The 22,249-nt window shown below is 37.4% G+C and overlaps 1 protein-coding gene across 1 annotated transcript; it reads right to left on the bottom strand.

Moving 5' to 3' along the window:
• Nucleotides 1-1,648: 1,648 nt before the first annotated feature.
• FABP7 (fatty acid binding protein 7) lies at nt 1,649-5,974 on the bottom strand. Its single transcript, XM_059399129.1, has 4 exons — nt 5,558-5,974; nt 4,924-5,096; nt 4,146-4,247; nt 1,649-2,007 (listed from the first exon to the last, which is right to left on the bottom strand). Exons 1-4 carry the CDS (start codon nt 5,628-5,630, stop codon nt 1,957-1,959), a joined length of 399 nt encoding a protein of 132 aa, XP_059255112.1. The 5' UTR covers nt 5,631-5,974; the 3' UTR covers nt 1,649-1,956.
• Between the last annotated feature and the right edge of the window lie 16,275 nt (nt 5,975-22,249).

The following is a 22,249-nucleotide window of genomic DNA, read 5'->3' as shown; positions in this document are numbered from 1 at the left end:
TGTGAAACTTGTTGTTATGGAAATAAACGCCAGCAGGATGTTATTTGGCCTAATTATAATAAGCCAAAGTGGCCAAATCCCCATCCTAGGCCTTGTATCTTTAAGGATAGAGAGGCCGGAATCCATGCTTCTATTGGAGCTTAGGCTGTAATCACTAAGTGAAATCAGTCCTTCAACAGAAGCAAACATGAAGGTTGTCTGAACAATTCCAAGCAAACCCTTTCTCAGTGTTATGTTTCATGCTCCTAAAGACAAAGGTATGGGGTGCTGGGTAGATCAGTTGGTTTAGCATCTAGCCCTTCATCTCAGGATTGTGGGTTCAAACCCTGCATTGGGCTCCACTCTGGATCCGGCTCCTACTGAAAAAAAGGGGGTGTAGGTAGACTCTGTAGTTTTAGGAATGGTCATCTTAGCCAGACAATCTTATCTTGGCATTTGGTAATAATTATATTCAAATGTTAAATCCTATAGTTGCAATGTCGTTTTTTTCTACTCTTCATTATAGTAATTAAGGTAATCCAATAGTTAGATAATAGTATTATTATAGTGAATTTTGTAAGTTAAATTAAGTTTCCTCATGCTTATATCTGTAAATTAATTGGATCCTGAATTAATTTATAGAAATTTACTGAAAACAGCTGGCTGGTTGAATGAATATTGCATTTTTTTTCATGAAAAAAAAAATTTACCCTATTTTCCTCCCAGAGACTAACAGAGAAAAGATTTCTTTTCTGAAGGATTGGAGAACTAAAGTCTTGCTGCTTTTTTTTTTTTTTTTTTAAACCCCAGAAGAGATGTTATAATGAAATGTCAATTTTTGAGAAGAAATGAAGGGGGAAAATCACAAGGTTTATAGTTCTCAGTATTAATAATTAATCATGAGAACGTGGACATGTAAACCTAAATTTCAATTTCCTCTTCAGTAAACTAAAAGTAATAATATCTGCCTTACCTGCTTCACATTGTTGGTATGGGGAAATGGCTAAAAAGCATTTTATAAATGATGAAATACAAAATAAAATTTGATTGTTTCTACTTACAAAGGCAAACCTTAGACAGTTACAAATAGATATTTACTTTCCCTTGTTCGACTCAGTTCTGACAACTCCCGCAAACACCCGCCAGAAAGGGAATTTGAATGCTTTAACCCACACTCTATTTTAGCACTCTTACTGACTTAGTTGAGCTCAATGTACTTCTCTTTAGACACATCTTTATAATCCAGGATAAAATTCACTTTCTTTCCCTATTTACCTTCCAAGAAAAAAATGAGTTATCTGACATTTTATTTATGTGATATTTTGACTATATTTACCTTTAATTAAGATATTTTCATGTATATCATTTTGCTTCATCAGACAACCTGTTTCTAATAGTGGCCCAACCCACCATCACAAGGCTCCCTTGGGTTCTGGCCAAAAGAATTTAGTTGTCACAAATTCTATATGGCAGTCTCAACCCAAACTGTGGCATTTCCTCTTGTCCCCAGGCTTCTGCTTATTTCTTTTTAATTAGTATTTTAAACAAAGTGCTAACTTTTTCAGTTTTACCTTACACAGTAGGAAAGGCTATTTTGTCTAAAACCTCCTAATGTCTAATTCCCCACCAGATTACTGATACTAAAAACAACGACAAAATTTCTCATGGGTGGAAGATTTTTATTCCAATTTGATTTGCACTCCAGTAGAAATTGTAAAACAAATTCACTTCTTTATTTTAAAAATGTGTCTTAACATTTTTAATGTGAATTATAAAACACCTTGAACTTGCAGATCAAAGTTGGGCTAGTTGCAGTAAAAAGTTTTAAAAACAAGTTTTTAAAGCACCATTTTCTACCTCCACATCAAAGATAACCTTCTAATTAGTGATCACCCATGCAGTAATAGCAGGATAACACTGAGTCTTGAGTAAACAGAAAAATTGTAGAGCTTTTCCAACCTCGTATCGGGAAACGTTCTATGCCTTCTCATAGTGGCGAACAGCAACCACATCACCAAAAGTCAGAGTCTGAAAGATGGAAAAGATAATCAAATCTTTATACAAGATATCGGTAGCTGAAATTCCTGAAAATTATCATATATATAATTTATGTGTTATGCAAAAGAATGTCATTTACAAACATTAAGTGCTGCATAAGCTTTTTATTTCTTAAATAAATTTCTTATTTACTTATGGAGTGAATAACACATATACATGGTTCATGTCTCTAAAAGGAAAATGAACTGAAATACTGAGATTAACTATGTAGATTTAGGTCAAAAGAATTCCTTTTGTCTTAAATGAGGAGGGTACTTGAAGCAAAATAGCTATCTGCTTTGAAAGTGAATGGAATTTATAGTAGGTTTTAATAAAACATAAATTTTGAGGAATTTTTGGAAAATACAAATCATTTGGGCAAATGGTATTTGGAAGGACTTGTTTCAAAGTTGTCAGGAAAAAGTAAAGGTACAAATGTTCTCATTGCTTTGGTCATCATATTTTAGCCCATGTGGACCTACATGGCTAAGCGGGTACAATATGGAACATGGACTTTTACATCAAATTAACTGGAAGAATTGCTCTAAAACCTCTTTACAAAACCTAGGGATTTTTTGTTTGTTTGTTTGTTTGTTTGTTTGTTTTTTAGGTTCATTATTTTCATGTGTTGACATGACTTTCAAGAATATAGCGTGCCCTTGTCATCCATTGCTTTCATCTTTTTTTAAATCACTCTTGCCTGATCAGTCATTCATGCCAAATCTGAGCTAGCCACTGTCCTGTATTCGGGGGGAATGGAGATAAAAGCATAAAGGAGAATCTCAGATTGGATCTTTTATAAATAAGTCCTTCCTTTTGATGATCCGTGCAGAAATAAGTGGGCAAATATTCATTCACATAAAAGGAAAACCAATCTGTTCTCCATCTCACTTCCACCAATGAAAAGAAGTTAGGAATAATGTAACCCTGTGTCTTAATCTAGAACAGCCCTGATTGCAGCAGTTAAGGAGAAAGAAAAAACAACAGTTAATTTCCTTAAATCGCAAAAACAAAACAAAACAAAAAACCCTTTTGTCTACTATCCTAGAAGGAATATATACAGCAATACCCACCCACCCACCCCCAAAAAAACCCAAATTATATATTTATTATTTCAATGTTATCAAGATACCATTACTCAGTTCACAACAAAGTTCCTGGATGTTAGATTAAGGCATAACATTTTCCCCAGTTTATGATGCTACTCCATTAGAGAAGTTTTATTTTATTTTATTTTATTTTATTTTATTTTATTTTATTTTACATCTTACAGGTTTTTACATGACTACCAATATTGAACAGGCACGTTTACAAGGCACCCATGCCTTGAAAGAAAGACAGGAAGGAAGTAACATCAAAATGATCCCCTCTAAAGAGAAACTACACTTTTCTGTTTTATCCTAAATTATTTGCACTGAACATAAGGAACTTTTATAAATAAAATATAAAATGGTTAAAGACCTCTTATTTATTGCAGTAGCTGTAAAGTAATTTCTCTGATATTCAGCAAACTTGATACTCTTATAGTAATATCATTCCTTTTATATATTTCCATGAATATTTTTTAAAGCTTTTATTTATCTATTTATTTTAGAGAGAGAGAGAAAGAGAGAGGGAGAGAGCATGAGCAGGGTGGGGGAGGTAGGGGAAGGAGCAGAGGGAGAGGGAGGGAATCTCTAGCAGACTCAGTGCTGGGCACAGAGCCCTATATGAGCCTTGATCTCACAACCCTGAAATAATGGTCTGAACTGTAACCAAGAGTCAGACGCTTAACGGACTGAGCCACACAGATGTCCCCAAGAATGGTTTTATATTTAGATTTCATTTGAGGTTTAGACATTCACAGTAATCCTATGCATTCTTTTGACACAGTTTTAGCTAAATCAATGGCAACTTTTTAAAAGTATACCGCATAGAATTTTTCTTTTTTTTTTTTTTCTATAATTAAAGAAGCGGAGCTGAAGATAGGCTTAGCTAGGACATTTCCATTTCCTCTATTTTACCCAGGGTAAAAGAATCTTGCTGGAGACTTAATGTTATTAAAGAAGGGAAGGAGGGGGAAAGAGATGGGGAGCAGGGGCAGGCAGTGCCAAGCTAGAAGGAACAAAGGGAGACTCGTGATTACTCACCATAACCATTTTGCCGTCCTTAATTTCTCTAACAAAATTTGTTTCTTTGCCATCCCATTTCTGTACGTGAACAAGTTTGTCCCCATCCAGGCTAACAACAGACTGAGACCGACAAAAAATGCGGAACATAGCAAAAGGTACAGATTAGATTTCTGATAGGAGAATCAAATGAAGTGGTTTTTTGAAGGAGATAAATAGTTGAATAAATGAAAAGCAACTAATTACCATATTAGTATCATATCCTCTGTTGCCTCTAGAGTCACTATGTAAACTAATAACTCATACTTTGATTGAAATGTGTACCTCTAAATGCAAACCCTTCAACTATCAGAAATGAAAATCCTGAACAAGTAGTCTCAGACCTGTCATTCTACTCTTTTAAACACAGCTCTAAGGTGAGGCAAACTGTTTAGTCAAACTGAGGCAATCAGAGAGATTAAGCAAAATGCAACTTTTGTTTTAAATGAACACTGTTGCTGAAAAATGAAAAGATGAAAAGAAAAATGCGTAGTGAGAAATGGACTTGATTGAGATTTGAGTTTCCACCAGTACCCACGGTTCCCATGTAGATTTGAGATTTGAGCTATAGCCAGCACCCACCGTTCAGAACATAACATATGTGCACTAGAATGCAAAATTAACCCTGGTGTCCTCTCTGAATTGAAATACCGAGAGCATTCTCTTCTTCCCAACATCTCAAAAGGAGAACCAGTAGGAAGGAATCTCTCCTTTACTCCCTGCTCCCCACCCCCACTCCAGAGAAGGAGCCGCTCCTTACCTTACAGTTTCTGTCATCTGCAGTGGTTTCGTCAAACTCTTCTCCCAGATGGAAACTAATCTCTGTGTTCTTGAATGTGCTTTGAGTCCTGATCACCACTTTGTCTGCCTCCTGACTGATGATCACTGTTGGTTTAGTCACATTTCCCACCTGCCTAGTGGCAAAGCCCACACCTAAAGAAAGAAGTGATACAGTTAGCTGCAACTTCCAAGATAACTCACATCACAAGAATCTCTTCCCCATCGTGGAATCCAGGCCCTCAAGCGTAAGTTTCATTAGCCCATTAATCAGCCAATGCAACTACTGAGCTACTGAGCTATCATCATAGGCAGACGCTTAATTGGATGCACAAATGATAAGTGGATGCTGAAGAGAAAACAAAAAAGCACGGAAGCTTCACATCCTCCACGGACTACCAAATGCACTGTGTTTTTAGCCCCAGACAAGAAAGCATGTTCCCTTCCCACAGAAAAAAAATGGGAAAAAAATCTTCTGTGGGAAATGCATAGTCTAGCATTGGATTATGACAACACAATCTGTCTTTGTCCCTCGCCAGTCTCATGGGTGAGGAAAAAAACAGGCACTATTGAAGCCGCACATTAAGAGAAGAAGAGCACATCTTATTTTTACCTACCTAGAGCCTTCATGTACTCATCAAAGTTCTGGCTGTCCGTCAGCTTCCAGGTAGCACAGAAAGCCTCCACCATCCTTGCCCTTTCTGTTAGCTTTGGAAACAGGTAAGAGACAGGAGCAGACAGGAGCAGGGATCTCTGGATCTTACTGCCACTGCAGCTCAGAGGACCCCTTCGCACCTCACTGCAGCTCCTGCCTTCTTATGGGGAAAAGAGGCAGGCAGAAAGCCAAGGATTTGAATTGCAAACACACCCTTCCAGTGTCCCCCTTTCCAGGAGGCTCTTGCTGGGCAGGGGATGTGGGGGGAAGGGGGGCTCAAGTGAGGTTCCAATCCGCTTTGTGATTGGCTCAGGCCACTGGGTTAGCGGAGTAGGGCGAGTGCCTCTCTATCCTCACCCTGCAGCCCTTCTGCTGAGAAAGCCCTGCAAGGATTCAGTGGGGGCTGGAGGCAGGGGATGGGGGAAATGAGAGAGGGTCTTTCAGGTTCAGCTCGAAAACTTGGCAAAGGCAATTTCAGACTGTGCGGGAAGAAAAAGATGCACAATAGGACATTCAGATTGATTTCCGTTAATGGCAAAGCTGGTTACAAATGAGGACCCCCTTTAAAGAAAACCACTGAAATGCCAGAATTTTCAGACAAAAGAGGCTGAATGGTGTCTTTTATTTTCTCTCATATTTACAGGGAGAGCAAAACACAAGCTAGAATATGCCAAACTAGGACAAGAAGAGGGAGAGGAGGTGTGAATGCTTTCCCTAGATTGTACAACTAGAAGGCTAACTCCGACTGGGTATCAATGGGACACTAACTAATTTTGGCCTCTTCCCAGCACAAACTGAGTGAATTTAAAGATCCATTGTCCTTTCTAAGAATCTGAGAGCCAGACTGAAATGGAAAGGGACCTAAGTTAGAGTATGGTTAGGACTCACTAATGAGGTACAAAATAAAAGAATGTTCTTTTTTGTCTCCTTCAACAGATTATAGAATCTATGTGGAAAAACCGAACGTAAGATCATTTAATAAGATTTTGAATGACCTGCAGTGTAGGACCTTTTGGTTTCCTGAGGCCACATCGACGTAAATACCATCTGTATATAAGTTAGGGGTTAACAATGGGGATAGGACAGGAACTGGAGGAATGGCCGGAATCAGAGGACCCTTGGCTTTACTTGTTCTGATTCAGGGTTCCCCCGCCCTAAGCAGCAAAATACCTCAAGAGTTCTAAGTGGAGTATTTAATGGAGGTCTCTGAAACTCCCTTTCCCCAGAGGTTCTTCCTGCTTTACTTAGTGTACACCACCAATGAAAAATAGGTTCCCTGGCTTTCCTGGGGACCAAACAGGGGAACCTGATTTCGCAATTCCTGCTGTCTGTCCTCTATCTCCTAGCACTTAAGCCTCAGCCCGCTGCCCTCAGCTTCTGCCCACACCACCTATGAGACACAGGCTCAGAACATGTGTTGTTCACCTGCCAGTTCTGAGTCTACGCTGATGTCTCAAAAATGCTCTTTTACAATAATTTAATCTTTACCCACACCTGGCCTCTCTCCAGTTGTCACCATGTTTGTGAACGGCACCATCAGTCCCCACCCCCAACCCCGCAAGCCAGAAAACCTGGAATCATTCTAAAATTTTATTCTCTAAAATCAAAATCAGTGTCAAGGCCTATCTATTTTGCTTCCTGAATATTTGTCCGATTGTCATCCACCCCCTCTCGCGACAATCACCATCTTAATTCAAGCAGCCACTGCCTTTTATTAATCTTATTGATGTGGGAAACAAAAGCAGAAGAAAAATTATTAAATCTCCTTATTACTTACAGCCCATTGAGAAGTCTTTTAAACAGGCAGAGTGACATTCCTCTAGGAACTCAGCTGTCTCGATGTCAATACCTTACTTAGGGCAAGAGGCAATCTTAGCCTGAGCCCCAGGATCTTGTAAGTCTACTTGAACATAAAAATTCCTTTGGAAACTTTCTTTATCTTTACACCCCCATGATACATGTTGGCAATCATCCTCTAAGCATATGACCCACCGACATATATCTGAAGAGTCTCATGACTGAGTTTTTACTAAACAGTGATAAATGACCTTTTCCTAAAAATAGCTAGCCCCCTCAGGATCCTGGAGACCTTGTTTCCTAAATACCAGGAATTGGAGGAAGGGCGGGAATCAGAGGAGCTTTGGCTTTACTTGTCTGATTCAGGGTGCCCCCCAAAGAGCAAAATACCTCAAGAGTTCTAAATAGAGTATTTAACGGAGGTCTCTGAAATTCCCTAACCCTCTCCCAACTTGAAAGTATATAATGGGCCCACTCCTCACAGCCCCAGTGCAGCTCTTTCTGCCTACAGGTCCTGTCCCTGTGCTTTAATAAAGCCGCTTTTTTGCACCAAAGATGTCTCAAGAATTCTTTCTTGGCTTCAAACCCTAGCATCTTTCCTACGTCACCATGGCAACAGCCTCTCAACTGTTCTTCCTTCAGCCATGCCTGATCTCCAATTCTTTCCCGACACTGGAGCCTGTGTGACATTTTAAAATACAGATCTGCATCTTTCTAGTGACAAATGGTGTTAAGACTCTTTTCCTGTGCTTCTCTGCTATTTGTATATCTTTACTAGTGACGCGACTATTCAAAACTTTTGTCCATTTTTAATTGGGTTGTTTGTCTTACTGCTAGTGTATTACAGAATTCTCTAAATATTCTAGATAAAAGTCATTTATTTCTTCATTTTTTTCATTTTTTTATTGTATTAATGGTTTCATTGGTGTGTCAAAATTTACCAGGTATGTACATTAAACATATGCAGTTGATCTCATGTTGATTATAGCACAGTTGAGCCATTTTTATTTTTATTTTTTAATTAACATATAATGTATTATTTGTTTCAGGGGTACAGGTCTGTCATCAGTCTTACACAATCCACAGCACTCACCATAGCACATACCCTCCCTAATGCCCATAACCCACCTTCCTATCCCCTCCCCATGCCTTAGCAACCCTCAGTTTGTTTCCTAAAATTAAGAGTCTCTTATGGTTTATCTCCTTCTTTTGTTTCATCTTGTTTCATTTTTTTCTCCCTTCCCCTATGATCCTCTGTCTTGTTTCTCAAATTCCTCCTATCAGGGAGATCATATGATAATTGTCTTTCTCTGACTGACTTATCTCTCTCAGCATAATACCCTCTAGTTCCATCCATGTCATTGCAAATGGCAAGATTTTTTTTTTCTTTTTGGTCAGTTAAGCCATTTTTTAAACATCTAAATCTTACCTTGTTCCTCCCTGCCTAAACTCCTTCATGTGACTTCCTCCTGTCCTCACATTAAAGAATAAAATTTCTAACAGTGTCTATACCTGGCCTGCTCCTAACATTTGAAGGACTCAGAGTAAGCACTCAAAGAGAGGCTGCATGCCTTTGTGTCTGAACAATAATAGTTATGGATCCAACAATGCCCCCAGCCTGACCAGCATCCCAGCTACTACTCAACGTTTACCTCTCCCCCTTTCCAGGCAGGTCAGGCTGTGGTTCTCTGCAGGCCTGAGCACCAGCACAGATCTGGTGAGGTGGCGGGCAGAAGTTGGTCTGGAATCCCCTAAACCTGGGGTGGGAACTAACTTGGACTTGATGTTGTGCTGACATGACTAAAGATGCCAGAAGCCACTGTGAAAAGCCTGAAATGAAACCAACCCATAGAAAGTGATGCATATACAGTCAAACCCTTCTGACATCAATTGAGCTTTGAACCAAGTCCCTAGAGCCATCCCCATCTATGACCTTTTCATAAACTCTCTTTTTTACTCAATCTAGATGATTAATTAAACCATTATGCAAACAGTCCTCTATGGTGGAAGTTCTTAGACCATTTTATTTTGTAACACCAGAATATTCTTGTGTGTCCCATTTAATAAAATATGCTAAAACTGAGGAAATGTTTAAGTATCATTCTAAAAGGTAATGAATTGGGCGCCTGGGTGGCTCAGTGGGTTAAGCCGCTGCCTTCGGCTCAGGTCATGATCTCAGGGTCCTGGGATCGAGTCCCACATCGGACTCTCTGCTCAGCAGGGAGCCTGTTTCCTCCTCTCTCTCTCTCTCTCTGCCTACTTGTGATCTCTCTCTGTCAAATAAATAAATAAAATCTTTAAAAAAAAATAAAAGGTAATGAATCATTTCTTTTTCATGGTTCAAGAATGTAAGATCATTGAATTTGTATATATTCACCTTAGCTCCTTATAGATCATGGTGCTGAAATTATTCACCCATACTCATTTATTTCTTCCACTCTCTACATAAGGATATAAGGTGATGATACACTGATTTTAACTTAAAGTATGTATTTTGTAACTCTGATTCTTTCATACCTCATATGAAACATAAAGCCCAGCAAATTAAAGATAACCTTTTGGTTATATATTAATCTAGTGGGAAGCAGAAGAAAATTTTGTTATACACGTCTTTAGTAGAAATTTAAGGAATAGCCACTTGAGGATTTTATACTTCTCTAAATTGACACATTTAACCTTTCTGTTTTTAACTATTTAAGATGTATTAGTTTATGCCTAAGAATGTTTGCTTTTAAACAATAGGTTATTTGCTCTGATTACTGAGGATTTTACTAGAAGAGAAAGTGAAAGAATAGAGAAGAGATGGTGCTGTGCTAAGAATGATTCAACTAATAGATACTTTTTCCAATTTTCCTACACCTTAGAGCAATTTACGATTTTGCTATGGCTTTTATAACCCAAAGGCATCCATAAACTTTAGAAAGGAAACACTGTGACAGATCCATCCCTCTTTCATGACTATTTCCTTTACGTATTAACTAATGATAATAAATGAATTAAAGATTATTTTTTAATAGTGAAATAAAAAGAACAAAGAAAGAAAAGTTGCTTTGGGAGACCTTGGCAAAATCTCCAAATGGAGTTGAATCTCCTGGCACTTCCTTTATGGCAATTTTTTCTTCTTAAGAAAACAAAGAGTATCAATACATTTTAACACTGTTCTTGAGCAAAGTAAGCCAACCATGCATAGCTTGAATTGGAATTGCAGGGCCACAGATTAACCTTCAATTTTGGAAGATAATGACAAACTTTTCCTAAATGGATTCACCAGTTTAGGCACCCACAAGTGGATTCACATCTTCCCCAACACTTAGTATTGACAGGTTTTTTAAAGTTGGCCCTTCAGAGGCATATAAAATGACAATTTTGTCTTCATTCATGTTTTCCTAATCTCTAATGAGGTGAACATCTCTTCATGTGTTCATTGGTCTATGGTTCCTTTGTGAAGTATCTGCTCATCTTCTGCCCAATATCATGTAGGTAGTTTGTGTTTTTCTTATTGCATATTCTTGATCCTAATTGTTTTGGAGTGTGGTTGTGATGAATATCATCTTGCAAATTTGTAACTCACTTTCTTTAATGTAGCTTTTGATAGCCAAAATTCCTATTTTTTAAGGATTTTATTTTATTTGGCAGAGAGAGTACAAGCAGGTGGAGTGGCAGACAGAGGGGGAGGGAGGGGGAGAAGCAGGCTCCCTGCTGAGCAAATTGCAGGATGTGAGATTAGATCCCAGGGTCCCGGGGATCATGATCTGAACCAAAGGCAGAGGCTTAACCAATTGAGCCACCCAGGCACCCCTTTAAGTTCATACTTTTATTATTGTTGAATTTATTAATATTTTATTTTATGGTCAATGTGTTTTGTCTTACTTAAGGAAACAGCCTACTCAAGTTCCAAAAGATAATTATCTGCATTTTTTAACCAAGAGTTTTAAAGTTTTAACATTTGGGTGCTTAACCATCTAGACCATATTTTTACATGTCATGAGAAGTAACACCCAAAATATACTTCACCTCTGGGGCACCTGGGTGGCTCAGTGGATTAAGCCACTGCTTTCAGCTTGGGTCATGATCCCAGGATCCTGGGATCAAGCCCCGCATCAGGCTCTCTGCTCTGTGGGAAGCCTGCTTTCTCCTCTCTCTCTGCCTGCCTCTCGAAACTTGTGATCTCTGTCTTTCAAATAAATAACTAAAATAAATCTTAAAAATATATATACTTCACCTCCATAATTTTCAGTGTTCCATACATGTGTTGATCTCTGCATCCTATTTAGCTACTAATAAATTTTGTAATCTCTCTGCTATTACTAAGCCCTCTTAATTTTTATAGCTTTGGAACAATCCAGTATCTGGAAGAACAAGTCTCCCCAACTTGTTAGTCTTCTTTGGGAAATATCCTAACTAATCATAGCCCTATTTAGATAACTATACTAAAATTCTATTAATATCCATACAAAATCTGCTTTTTTTAAGTTAGAGTTGCATCTATCAATTTTGAAGCATCGACACCTTTATGATATTGTCTTCCTATTTATGTAAAATGATGTATCTATTTATAGATATAATCTTCAATACTGTATAATAATGTTTCATCATTTTCATCTAAGGCTTTTGTGCATATATTATAAAGACTTATCCTTATTCAACTGGGTTTCCCTGAGACTTCTGACAATAATATCTTCTCCTTAATTAAATTTTCTGGCTGTTTGCTGCTGTTTCATAGAAATATAACTGACCTTGGGAAACATCTTATTTGTAGCCTGTTCACTACACTATCCTATTATTTTTAATAGCCCATAGATTATTTTCCTAGGTAACTAATGATAGCATATGTGAATTATGCAATTTAAATACTTGTCTTTGATATAATTTCCCCCATAATATTGTACTAAGAACTTCAACTTAAGGTGGGATATAAGGTAAAAGTGTTGTTGTCTCATTCCTGATTTTTAAAAGAATGCTTCTAATATTCACCTATTTACTATGTCATTTCTAGGATTTTTATAAATCATCTCTTTTTATAGTAGAGATGCTCCCTTAAATTTCCGGCTCCTTAATTATTTCTATTATGAATGGGTATGCTGGTGGGTCATATGCCCTTTTGCCCTAATATAGTGTGCCTTTAAAGCCTAAAAAGCAAGAAAGTCCCTGATCTACTTTACCATCTGCCTCCTGGCTATGGGATGTTAGGTCTCTGCCAACCAGAAACCTAGCAAGACATATTTTCTTGGCTATTGCAGACGGGAACATTACATTCTAAATTGTTATAATTCTGTTCCCTCTTTCCTACACTTTCCTTCTTCCTCTTGAAATTAGAGAAGGGCAGGAAGTAGCTAGCATAATGCTCCCTTAGAATGTGGTTTCTATATACAAGGTGCTATTATCTCAAGCAAATACTTTAAAACCACTTAAGCAGTAAATGATGGATATGGTAGTGGTTTGGTTTTTTTTTTGCAGATAATATCCCCAAAATGTTAGAGAACTAAGCAGTGAGGACAGAATATTCTAATTCATTTCATATTTATTTCAAACCTGGAAGCTTATCCCACCAAACCTACCCTCTAGCTAAGAGAGCTGGTTCAGATAGCTCCTGTATCTGAGGGGAAGCATCCATCAGTTACTATCTGTGTAGCAAGTTCAGCTTAAAAAAAAAATTTAAAAAAGAGAAAAAGAAAGAAAAGCGCTACTCACACTGTGTGTAACAAATGCCACATATAATTGATTGTTTCTTTTGATCTAAAGAGGAAAACCAGAAAATAACCAACAAATGACACATGAAATCTGTGGGCATATCTACAAAAAAGCAGAGGTCACTTTGCCCTGACAAGAGAGAATGAGAGTATACCCTTGAAAAATTATTTATCAAGACAAACAGAAGAAGAAAATGTCTGAAAAATATCTCTGGCATATCAACAGGTGAGAGTAGCTTCTATAAGACGTGAGAAAGAACCAGGGCGCCTGGGTGACTCAGTCAGGTAAGTAGCCGCCTTCAACTCGGGTCATGATCCCAGGGTCCTGGGATGGAGTCCCACATCAGGCTCCCTGCTCAGTGGGAGCCTGCTTTTCCCTTTGCTTCTGCTGCTCCCCCTGCTTGGGCTCTCTCACAAGTGAGTGCGCTGTCTCTCTCTCTCTAATAAATAAATAAGATACTGAAGAAAAAAAAGAAAAGACAGGGGCAAGAACCTATAAGAAGAGAACAGATTGAAATAAAAAGGATAACAGTGAAAACAGCAAAAAGACTGAGATTCAAAAATAAGCTGAATGTGATCAAAGGCTCAAGGAAATTAATAACTAAATAGAAGGTATTATACCAGCGAAGGAGACAGTAATAAATAGAATGATACTGTTTGAAGAGACTTTCCAGAATGCAGGGACACATTGTGAATAGTGAAAGCGAAAATGTTAGATATGAAAAGAATGAAATTGTAGCCTAATTATTAAAGATATTATTAAGATAGACATCAAAACAAAGGGAATAACCAAAATCATAATTGAGAAAAACCTTCTGTAGCTGAATAGAATATAGGCATCAGTATATAGATCAAAATACATCATTTGATATAATAAGTGAAAACAGAACCCAAACTCTAATTCTAGCAATATTTTTGAATCAAATATAATTCAAATAAGTAAATATACAAATAAGATGAAGAGTCAATAGTCGTTCAGAGTTGAAAAGATGCATGACATGTTATATTGGAAAGACAGGACATGTCTTTCCATTATAGCATTTACATACCAAATCAATATAGAGTAATGTCACAGAGTGTTTGAAAACAGCAGTGGTTCAAATCTGTTTTCATTATATGTGAATGTAGAAGACATGTTCTCTTTGAAAAATCAATCAGCCATTCTTTTTGTACCATTTTCTTGTGTTGTTTGGCTGCAGGAAGAGACTACATTAGGCAATGGACTTGAGAACCCAATTTACTCCATAACTTTACTTCTCTTACAAATTAGTAAATTCTGATGTTATACATCAATCCTGACAGCCTAATTTTGTCTGTCTCTGGGACAAGATCAAGATTTGCCTTTAAAATTTGTTTCAAAATCATTGAGTCCAAATTTAGAACAATGACGAACACTTTAAGGAAACGGCTTGTAACTCACAGGAAAGATACATACATTCATCCTTTCTCTAAAGGATCTTGGGTGTGGGAGGGGAGGATGTGTTCAGTTAAAGAAAGCATATATAAAATACTCATTGTTTTGACTTATCATGTCAAGGGTCAGCATGCAGTTTTTATCAAAGAGGTGATGGGTCATAGAAGATTGCAGAAATGCTTCGGTTCAAGATTTCTTGGGGATTCTTTGGGAGAGTATAATCTTTCCATCTCTTTGAACATTCCTTTTCAAAATTTTAACAGATCAGAACTGAGTTAAAATTTGTGAATTTCGTCAGTAAGAATGGAATCATTTTGTAGTCTTTCTATTTAGAGACCATAGGTTTTATCTCCACTTATCCAAAGTGTGATACTTCTTTCAGGAAAATGTTTACTTTCCACATTAAGTCTGTATCCTCAATTCATTTACTCTCTTCAAGACAGCTTTCAACTGAACAAATAATTAAAATAAAAACATAATGAAACAAAACTCCATAATCCAGGGATTAGCACTTTTAATCTTAAATCTATTCAAATTCAGTACTTAAATAAATTAATATAATAATCTTTGGCTGCCCTATATTAAAATCCTATTATGAGAAGATTTTCTTGTTTTGACATTAGTCACTTAAACCACAGGGTTTCTCCCATGGCTCTCTGTACATTTTTCCTTAGATAAATTACCTAACCACATTACCATCCGAGTCCTAGTCTAGAAATGATGTTACTCTAGATCATCACTCAGCTTCCTTCTTTCTTAAATGTCCTAGGCTTCCTTGGTACTTCTACATTATGTTGGTCTGTTTTCAAATTTAACTTCATGGAAATCCTGTCAGGTTAAGAGATCTTGGGCCTATTTATTTTAACACTTACCTTGTTTGAGCCTTATTCACTTACCCAAATGGAATTGGGGAAGAGAGAAAGAACTATGTAGCTATGTTCGAGTTTCTCTGGGTAAACGAAGCTACCTTTAACCTGGAAATTGCACAAATTTTGTTTCAGAATAAGTTTTATTTAAAAATGTGATTATTCATTTAATGAGGAACTATATGCTAATCACCTTCAAAAATGCAAAAACACTCATTTCAGGTGGTTGTGGTGATCCATGCTCAACTGGCTGTTATCTTTCAAGTATTTATGGCTAACAAAATGGCCCAAGTCAACATCAAAGAAAATGCTCAGCAAAGACTCATTTTATTGTTCACATCCATTTTGAAACAAGTAGTGTATTGAAGAAGCCACATTTACAGATTCATCCCTCAAAAACCTCCATTTTCTCATTTCTTACATTTTGTGGTTTTCATCTTATCCATCTTGGACAAAACAACATATGACTACATATGACAACAAATATATATGACTATGTATATATTATATATAATAACACTATATGTGACAGAAAAGAATATACAATAAGATATATAATATAAAAATGTAACAAGAGAGTGACTTTATTTAAATAAAATCAGAATGTTAAAACAAATTAAGATATTTATTGTTTTCAAAAAAACCCACTTTAAAAAAAACCAACTATTCAAATGACCAATTTAAAAATTAATGAGTTGAGGGAAATTGGAAGGGGAGGTAAACCATGAGAGACTATGGACTCTGAAAAACAATCTGAGGGTTTTGAAGGGGTGAGGGGTGGGAGGTTCAGGGAACCAGGTGGTGGGTATTAGAGAGGGCACGGATTGGATGGAGCACTGGGTGTGGTGCAAAAACAATGAATACTGTTACACTGAAAAAAATAAATTAATTTAAAAAATTAATGTAAAACTACTCCTTAGTCATATTTTTACATTCAAAAATAAGAAGAAAATAATTATACCTAAAAAGCTAACAGTGGGGACACCTGGGTGGCTCAGTGGTTTAAAGCCTCTGCCTTCGGCTCAGGTCATGATCCCAGGGTCCTGGGATCGAGCCCCGCATTGGGCTCTCTGCTCACCAGGGAGCCTGTTTCCTCTTCTGTCTCTCTGGCTGCCTCTCTGCCTACTTGATCTCTGTCTGTCAAATAAATAAATAAAATCTTTAAAAAAAAAAAAAAAAAGCTAACAGTGGCTATAAAAATTGAATGCCAAAAAAAATTTTTATTTTGATTAACCCATTAAAATGCAGGTGTAGAAGAAAAGAAGGAACAAAAGACAGATGGGATTGGACAAATAGCAAACAAAGAACAACATGGCCGAATTGAATATATGCATATATACCCTAGTATAGAACATTTGCTTTAAATAGAAAGTCACATATGTTAAAAATGATAGAAAAAATACCATGCAAATTTTAATCTAAGGAAGCTGAAGTGGTTGTGCTATTATGAACAAAATAAAATAGCACAAGGAAACTTACTAGGGACAAAGTGGGAATTTTATGATTGTAAAGGGGACTGAGGAAGTAATGAAATGTAGAATGATGAAAATATTCTTTGTCTTGATTGGTCTGTTGGATACTTGGGTATACATTTGATAAAATTACCAAAAGACACACTTTAAATGGATACATTTGTTGCATATGAATTATATCTTAATAAAGTTAACAAAAAAGGGCCCCTAGGTCAGTTAAGTGTCCTGCTTTTGATTTCACCTCAGGTCATAATCTCATAATCTCAGGGTCATAAGATTGAACCCTATGTTGGACTCCAAGCTCAGCAGGGAGATTCTCTCCCTCTGACCCTCCTGCCCTCCAACATGAGCTCCCTCTCTCTCTCTAAAATAAAGAAATAAATCTTAAAAAAAAAATAAAATAAAGTTAAAAAAAGATGAAGAAAAATTGACATCTGCGAAGTAAACCATAAGTGGGTTAAAGGTAGCATTACAGCATAGTGATTCAGATTATATGCTTTTTGGCCAAACTATAAGAGGGGAAGTCCTGCCTCTCCTCCTAACCATATAGAAAATTAGCTAAATCAGTTCATTTCTCTGTGCTTCAGTTCCTCTTTAAAATTAGCACAGTCATAGCTAAGAGGTCATTGTAAGGATTAAATGAATCAATACAAAGAAAGTACTTAGTAAGCACTCAGCTGTTAGCAATTATCATGTCCTGTATTTTCTGCCTAGCCCTGATTAACAGTGGACACTTCTGACAACCTGTAACATTATTTTAATGCATTGAAAGGAGAGGAATGGGAGAAGAAGAAGAAAGAAAAATAACCCTTTATTGGAAATCATTTTTTAACCTAGGGATTAATTAGAACTAATTTCCCTGTCTAGATTTTTAGCTTGAGCAATGCCAAACCTCTTCCTGTAATTTTATTTGCATAGTTGGCAGACACCCTGTGGGGAAAGATGGCAGCTGAATACAATTTAGAATTGTTGCCAAGAATTCTTGTTACTTGATTTGGACACTTTTAGGAAGAACTTCTGGACTCTGTCCTGTTAACACTGTACAGATAAGATGTGCTTAATTAATATGTTTGAATAAATGAATGAATGAGAGGGTGTAAGACTCATTCTGAGTATGTGATGCTAGTGGCCCAACTTCATAACTTTATAAAGGAAAAACCCAAGAAGAAAACAAAATATGATGTTGGCCCAAGGGAGTCTCACAAACTTCTCAAAGCACCATGCAGCTCTACCATTTTATAAGATTTAGAGGCAGCCCCGCTCCTTGCTGTCCTATTGAACAATAGTCTCTAAATATTTTTTATTTTGCACCCCATCAATAAAAAATGTTTGTCTTTCACATATTTTATTTATTTATTTATTTATTCATAATTTAAATGTATATATTACTATGTTAATATAGGATGAACATTACATAAAAATATGAACAGGAGATGAAGATGAAATAATATTTTTGTCTGTTGTCTTGCTAATTCCAATAGCTTCCTATTATTGTTAGCTACTATTTCGAGGCCAAATATACACTTAAGAATAAGGGTTATCTTCAGTAATAATGCACATAAATTCACGTTTCAAGTGGTCTTCTTGTAATTGTGAACTCTCCAAGCCAACATTTTTTTTGCTAAAATGATTTACATGCTCCCAATTTATATCTGAGAATGTGGCTTAGAAAAACTCACACTAGGAATAGAACACATTATCAGCACTCATTTTTTGTTATAATGTTATACATTATTAACATTGTCTTAAATCTTCAGTATTTTGTAGACATTTCTCTAATCTTTTTATCTCATTTTATAATGCTTAAATAAAACTAGAAAACATTATTTGCGAATTCACTTCAGTGGGTCTACATACAATCTTATTCACAGTAAGACGAAATGGGATGAAAAATGGGAAAACAACGAGACTACTGCATCGCTCTTCCGTCGGGACCTGTCATGACAAGTGACTGACATTATACCTGTGTGAAGGGCCAGTATCAATCCACACATAAAGATAGTAAAGATTAATGTAAATCTCATTTTATATAAAATTAAATATAAATAGGAGGACTAATAATTTCTTCTGGAATCTTAATAGATCATCTGGCAGAGTCACTGGGATTCAAGTACCCTCCTTGAGAGTTCAGTCAGGAAAGAAAGTCCACAAGCCACCTACACAGGAAAGAACCCTCAAGGATGGCATGGGGTAAAAATTTGTAGTCCAGATCTACATATTATAATATACATCTTTCCTTTCCTATAACTGAACTTGATTACTAATTCAACTCCTATTCTTATCTAGGGGCAGAAGACTTGATATAGTCACTTTTCTGCAAATTCAGTAAAATTTGTGATTATTGAGGCATTTTAGGTTTACATTAAGACAATTCAAAGAGTCCCTCTTCTTCCTTTTCTAAACGAGGTTTCATCCAAGATCTGAAGACAGGGAATGAAATGGAAGTGTCAGAGAACAGCGGCCAGTAGGTGAGTTGTATTAGGGTAGTATCTCAGTATCTAGTTCTCAGTCACCTTTGGACATTGGCACTCATTCCCAGTGCCTCAATGTCGGTGGTCCCTGACCCACATGAAGGAAAGGGCAGTGTCAAGAAACATTACAAGACTTTTGGCTGGAGCCACTGCTCAAAGCTAGACTTCGAGGCACCTATTGTCACCACTGATGAACTGGGAAGGGGAAAGCCAAAACAAAACAAAAAACAAGAAGTTGTAAAAGCTAACACTTTTGAGTTGAAAAGGGCTGAACTTTTGAATGATTTAAAGGTCTCTGGGACAATTAAGAAAAAGGGGATAGTCTGTGGAGAGAAGTTCTTGAGAGGGTGGAAAGTTTGAGAAGTTCAGGGCAGTGAAGGAGTTGCCTTGGGAGTGGCAGCCTTTCTCACAGTGAAAGAGAAGGCATGGCACAGCATGTGGGCGCAGAAGCAGGGAATCTGGCGAACTGGAGGGGAGAAGATGAGAAAACACTTGCCTGATTTTCTGCCCTGACAAGGATACATTCATCAACTAAAAATAAACCTTAAGTGAACTGAGATTATCTAGGTGTGGGGGAGATGAGGTAGAATCAGCTTTGTGGAATTCCTGTTTGAAACTAAGTTTGAATGTAGGAAAATAAAGTTACATTTCTGACACAACTGAGTCTTATGGGCTGGGAGCATAGTGATACCCTCCAAACCTAGGAGCTTCTCTCTACCAAACATACACACTGTGGAACCAAATCATCTTGAAGCGAGAGATGGGGGAGAATTGGTGGTTGGGAATGAGGCGGACTCCAAAGTCAAACTAATTTCAGATAAACCTCTGGGTGTGAGCAAATTACTAAATCCTTAAATTTTCTAGGTAGGTGTATGGGAATCTCTGTAAGGAAAGAAACAATCAACAGAGCTTTATGAATTGCTACAAAAATTCAGCCTTCTAAATCCCTGGAAAATACCTAGGAAGGAGTGAAAGTTATATTAGAGCCCATTCCTTAGGTTCTGAATTTCTTTAAAAAACTGTCTCTGAAAGCACAGAAAGACACTGAGTTCCGGTTACCCTGCAGATTTTCCATCAGGTAGTGGCTTGGGGTATGAGAGGAGTTCAGACTCCCCAGTAAAGCCAGAGAGAACAACTTAGTCCCAGAGAAAGAACTCCATCAGACAACTGCTAAGTATTTAGTCTGGAGGAAGCACTTTTTCTTTTTCTTTGCCTTTAGGAAAACAGTATTTCATTCTTAGCTTACACTCTTAAAAAGAAACCATACCTAAAAACAACAGAGACCATGCAGGCTTAGGAAGACTCAACAGGTCAGAGAGAGGCCCCTGACCCTAGGCAGCCTAAGCTCAACCAACATTGTCTTATACTGATCAATTGTGGCAAAGACTAGCCAATCACCCTGCAGAGTGAGTGGGTGCGGCTAGAACTTTGGTGGGAAGACTAGCTACATTGTTTGTAAACTCTGAGCGCTGTGAGGCTTGGTTTGCTGGAAGGGAGAGAGACTATCCCAGTTCGTACCTATTATCGGGGAAAAATGAGAAATCGTATCCCCTTTCACTTTCAAAAGTGTCCGAAGCTTAGACAAAGTGTACAATGCACCCTAGCTATAAGCAAAGCCAACCCTTCACCCCTCATGTAAAAGTTTTCATCAGAGCTCATTCATGAAGGATGGCTTCAGCCTGCGAGATGGTCAGTGTTCTCAGAGGAGGGCAGGGAGAGGCAGGAGTGGCTTAGGCCAGCGCTAGAAGGAAGAAAACCCCCTTTAAAATGACTGGCAATTCTATGAGAGAAAACAAAGGTTGCTGAGAAGAGAAGCCAGAGAGCTTGGGAGCTAGTGAGTCCCTTTTGGGGCCCAGGGTACTTCACTGGCTACCTTTCCCCAGGCTGAGTTCTGAGGGGTAGTACAGAGTGAAATCCTATATATGTTTGGAGGAATCTGAGAAACGGACTTTGTACCTCCGTTCTCAGGTGGAGAGAGAGGAGGTAGCAAGATTATTTAAATTCCTTTCATACCCAGGGCAATGTTAAAATAGGGTGGCTATTTGCTTATCTAAGTAGGTGTGTCTGACACAGAACTTCCCTGAGCTAAATGTGCTGAAAAGAAGTGTGAAAATAGCTAAGTGTGAAATGAAACCAGAAAGGCCTATAGCCAGGACGTGGTATTTACCTGAGGGAAACTTTGGATGAATGGGACTTCTCAGCGAGGGTACCACGGCATGCATAGTGATGAAAATCAAGAACAAGATGTATCCCACCATACTTTGCTCCCTGGGGACCCACCATCATCACCTGGACTGTATGCCTAACAGCAAGGATGAAGGTGGGGGTGAGAATTCTAGTAGCCAAGATACAGGGCTTCCTGCAGACCAGCCACTATTCTATGTAGTTTATATATATAAACCCATTTAATTCTCACAACAATCCTAAAATATAAGTACTGTTAGGAGATCCATTTTGCAGATGAAGAAGCAGGCACACACAGAATAAAAATCCTGGATTAATTTAGATTAAGTAAAATTGACTGACATCAGTTTTAATGATAACTTCTAAACTAGACTGCTCATAAAATTATATATGTATATATGTATAAATGTATGGCACGCTTGAACTCCCACAAAGATTTAAACCCACTGAAAAGAGGCTTGGTGTGAATTCTTAATTATGAGTTATTATATATAACAGATAATGGCAAATCCAAGTAACAACATAGTTAACAGACACACACACACACACACACACACAAACAAAACCCCAAATCAGAAAAAGTCAGAATAACTGAAGCAATCCGAAAGAACAGGATAAATGCCACAATCTTTCCTCTTCAACATAAACCTAGCCTTTCAGTGTTTCCTCATTCTCTCATTTACTAGCTTCCTCGTAACTTCATTTTTCTCTCTTTGCGGACTTTGTTTTAAAGTAATTCAATGCTGTTTTTATCAACAGC

This window comes from Mustela nigripes, chromosome 5 (assembly GCF_022355385.1).
Source record: "Mustela nigripes isolate SB6536 chromosome 5, MUSNIG.SB6536, whole genome shotgun sequence".
NCBI lineage: Eukaryota > Metazoa > Chordata > Mammalia > Carnivora > Mustelidae > Mustela > Mustela nigripes.
This window is presented reverse-complemented; position numbering and strand designations above follow the sequence as displayed.

Bases quoted from the DNA above. Each gene is read 5' to 3' on its own strand.
- FABP7 (XM_059399129.1), bottom strand. From the start codon at position 5,630: ATGGTGGAGGCTTTCTGTGCTACCTGGAAGCTGACGGACAGCCAGAAC. The intron at 4,248-4,923 runs GTAAGGAGCGGC...TGTCGGTCTCAG, and splicing joins CAGATGACAGAAACTGTAAG to TCTGTTGTTAGCCTGGATGG. The intron at 2,008-4,145 runs GTGAGTAATCAC...TCCATCTTTCAG, and splicing joins AGGACGGCAAAATGGTTATG to ACTCTGACTTTTGGTGATGT.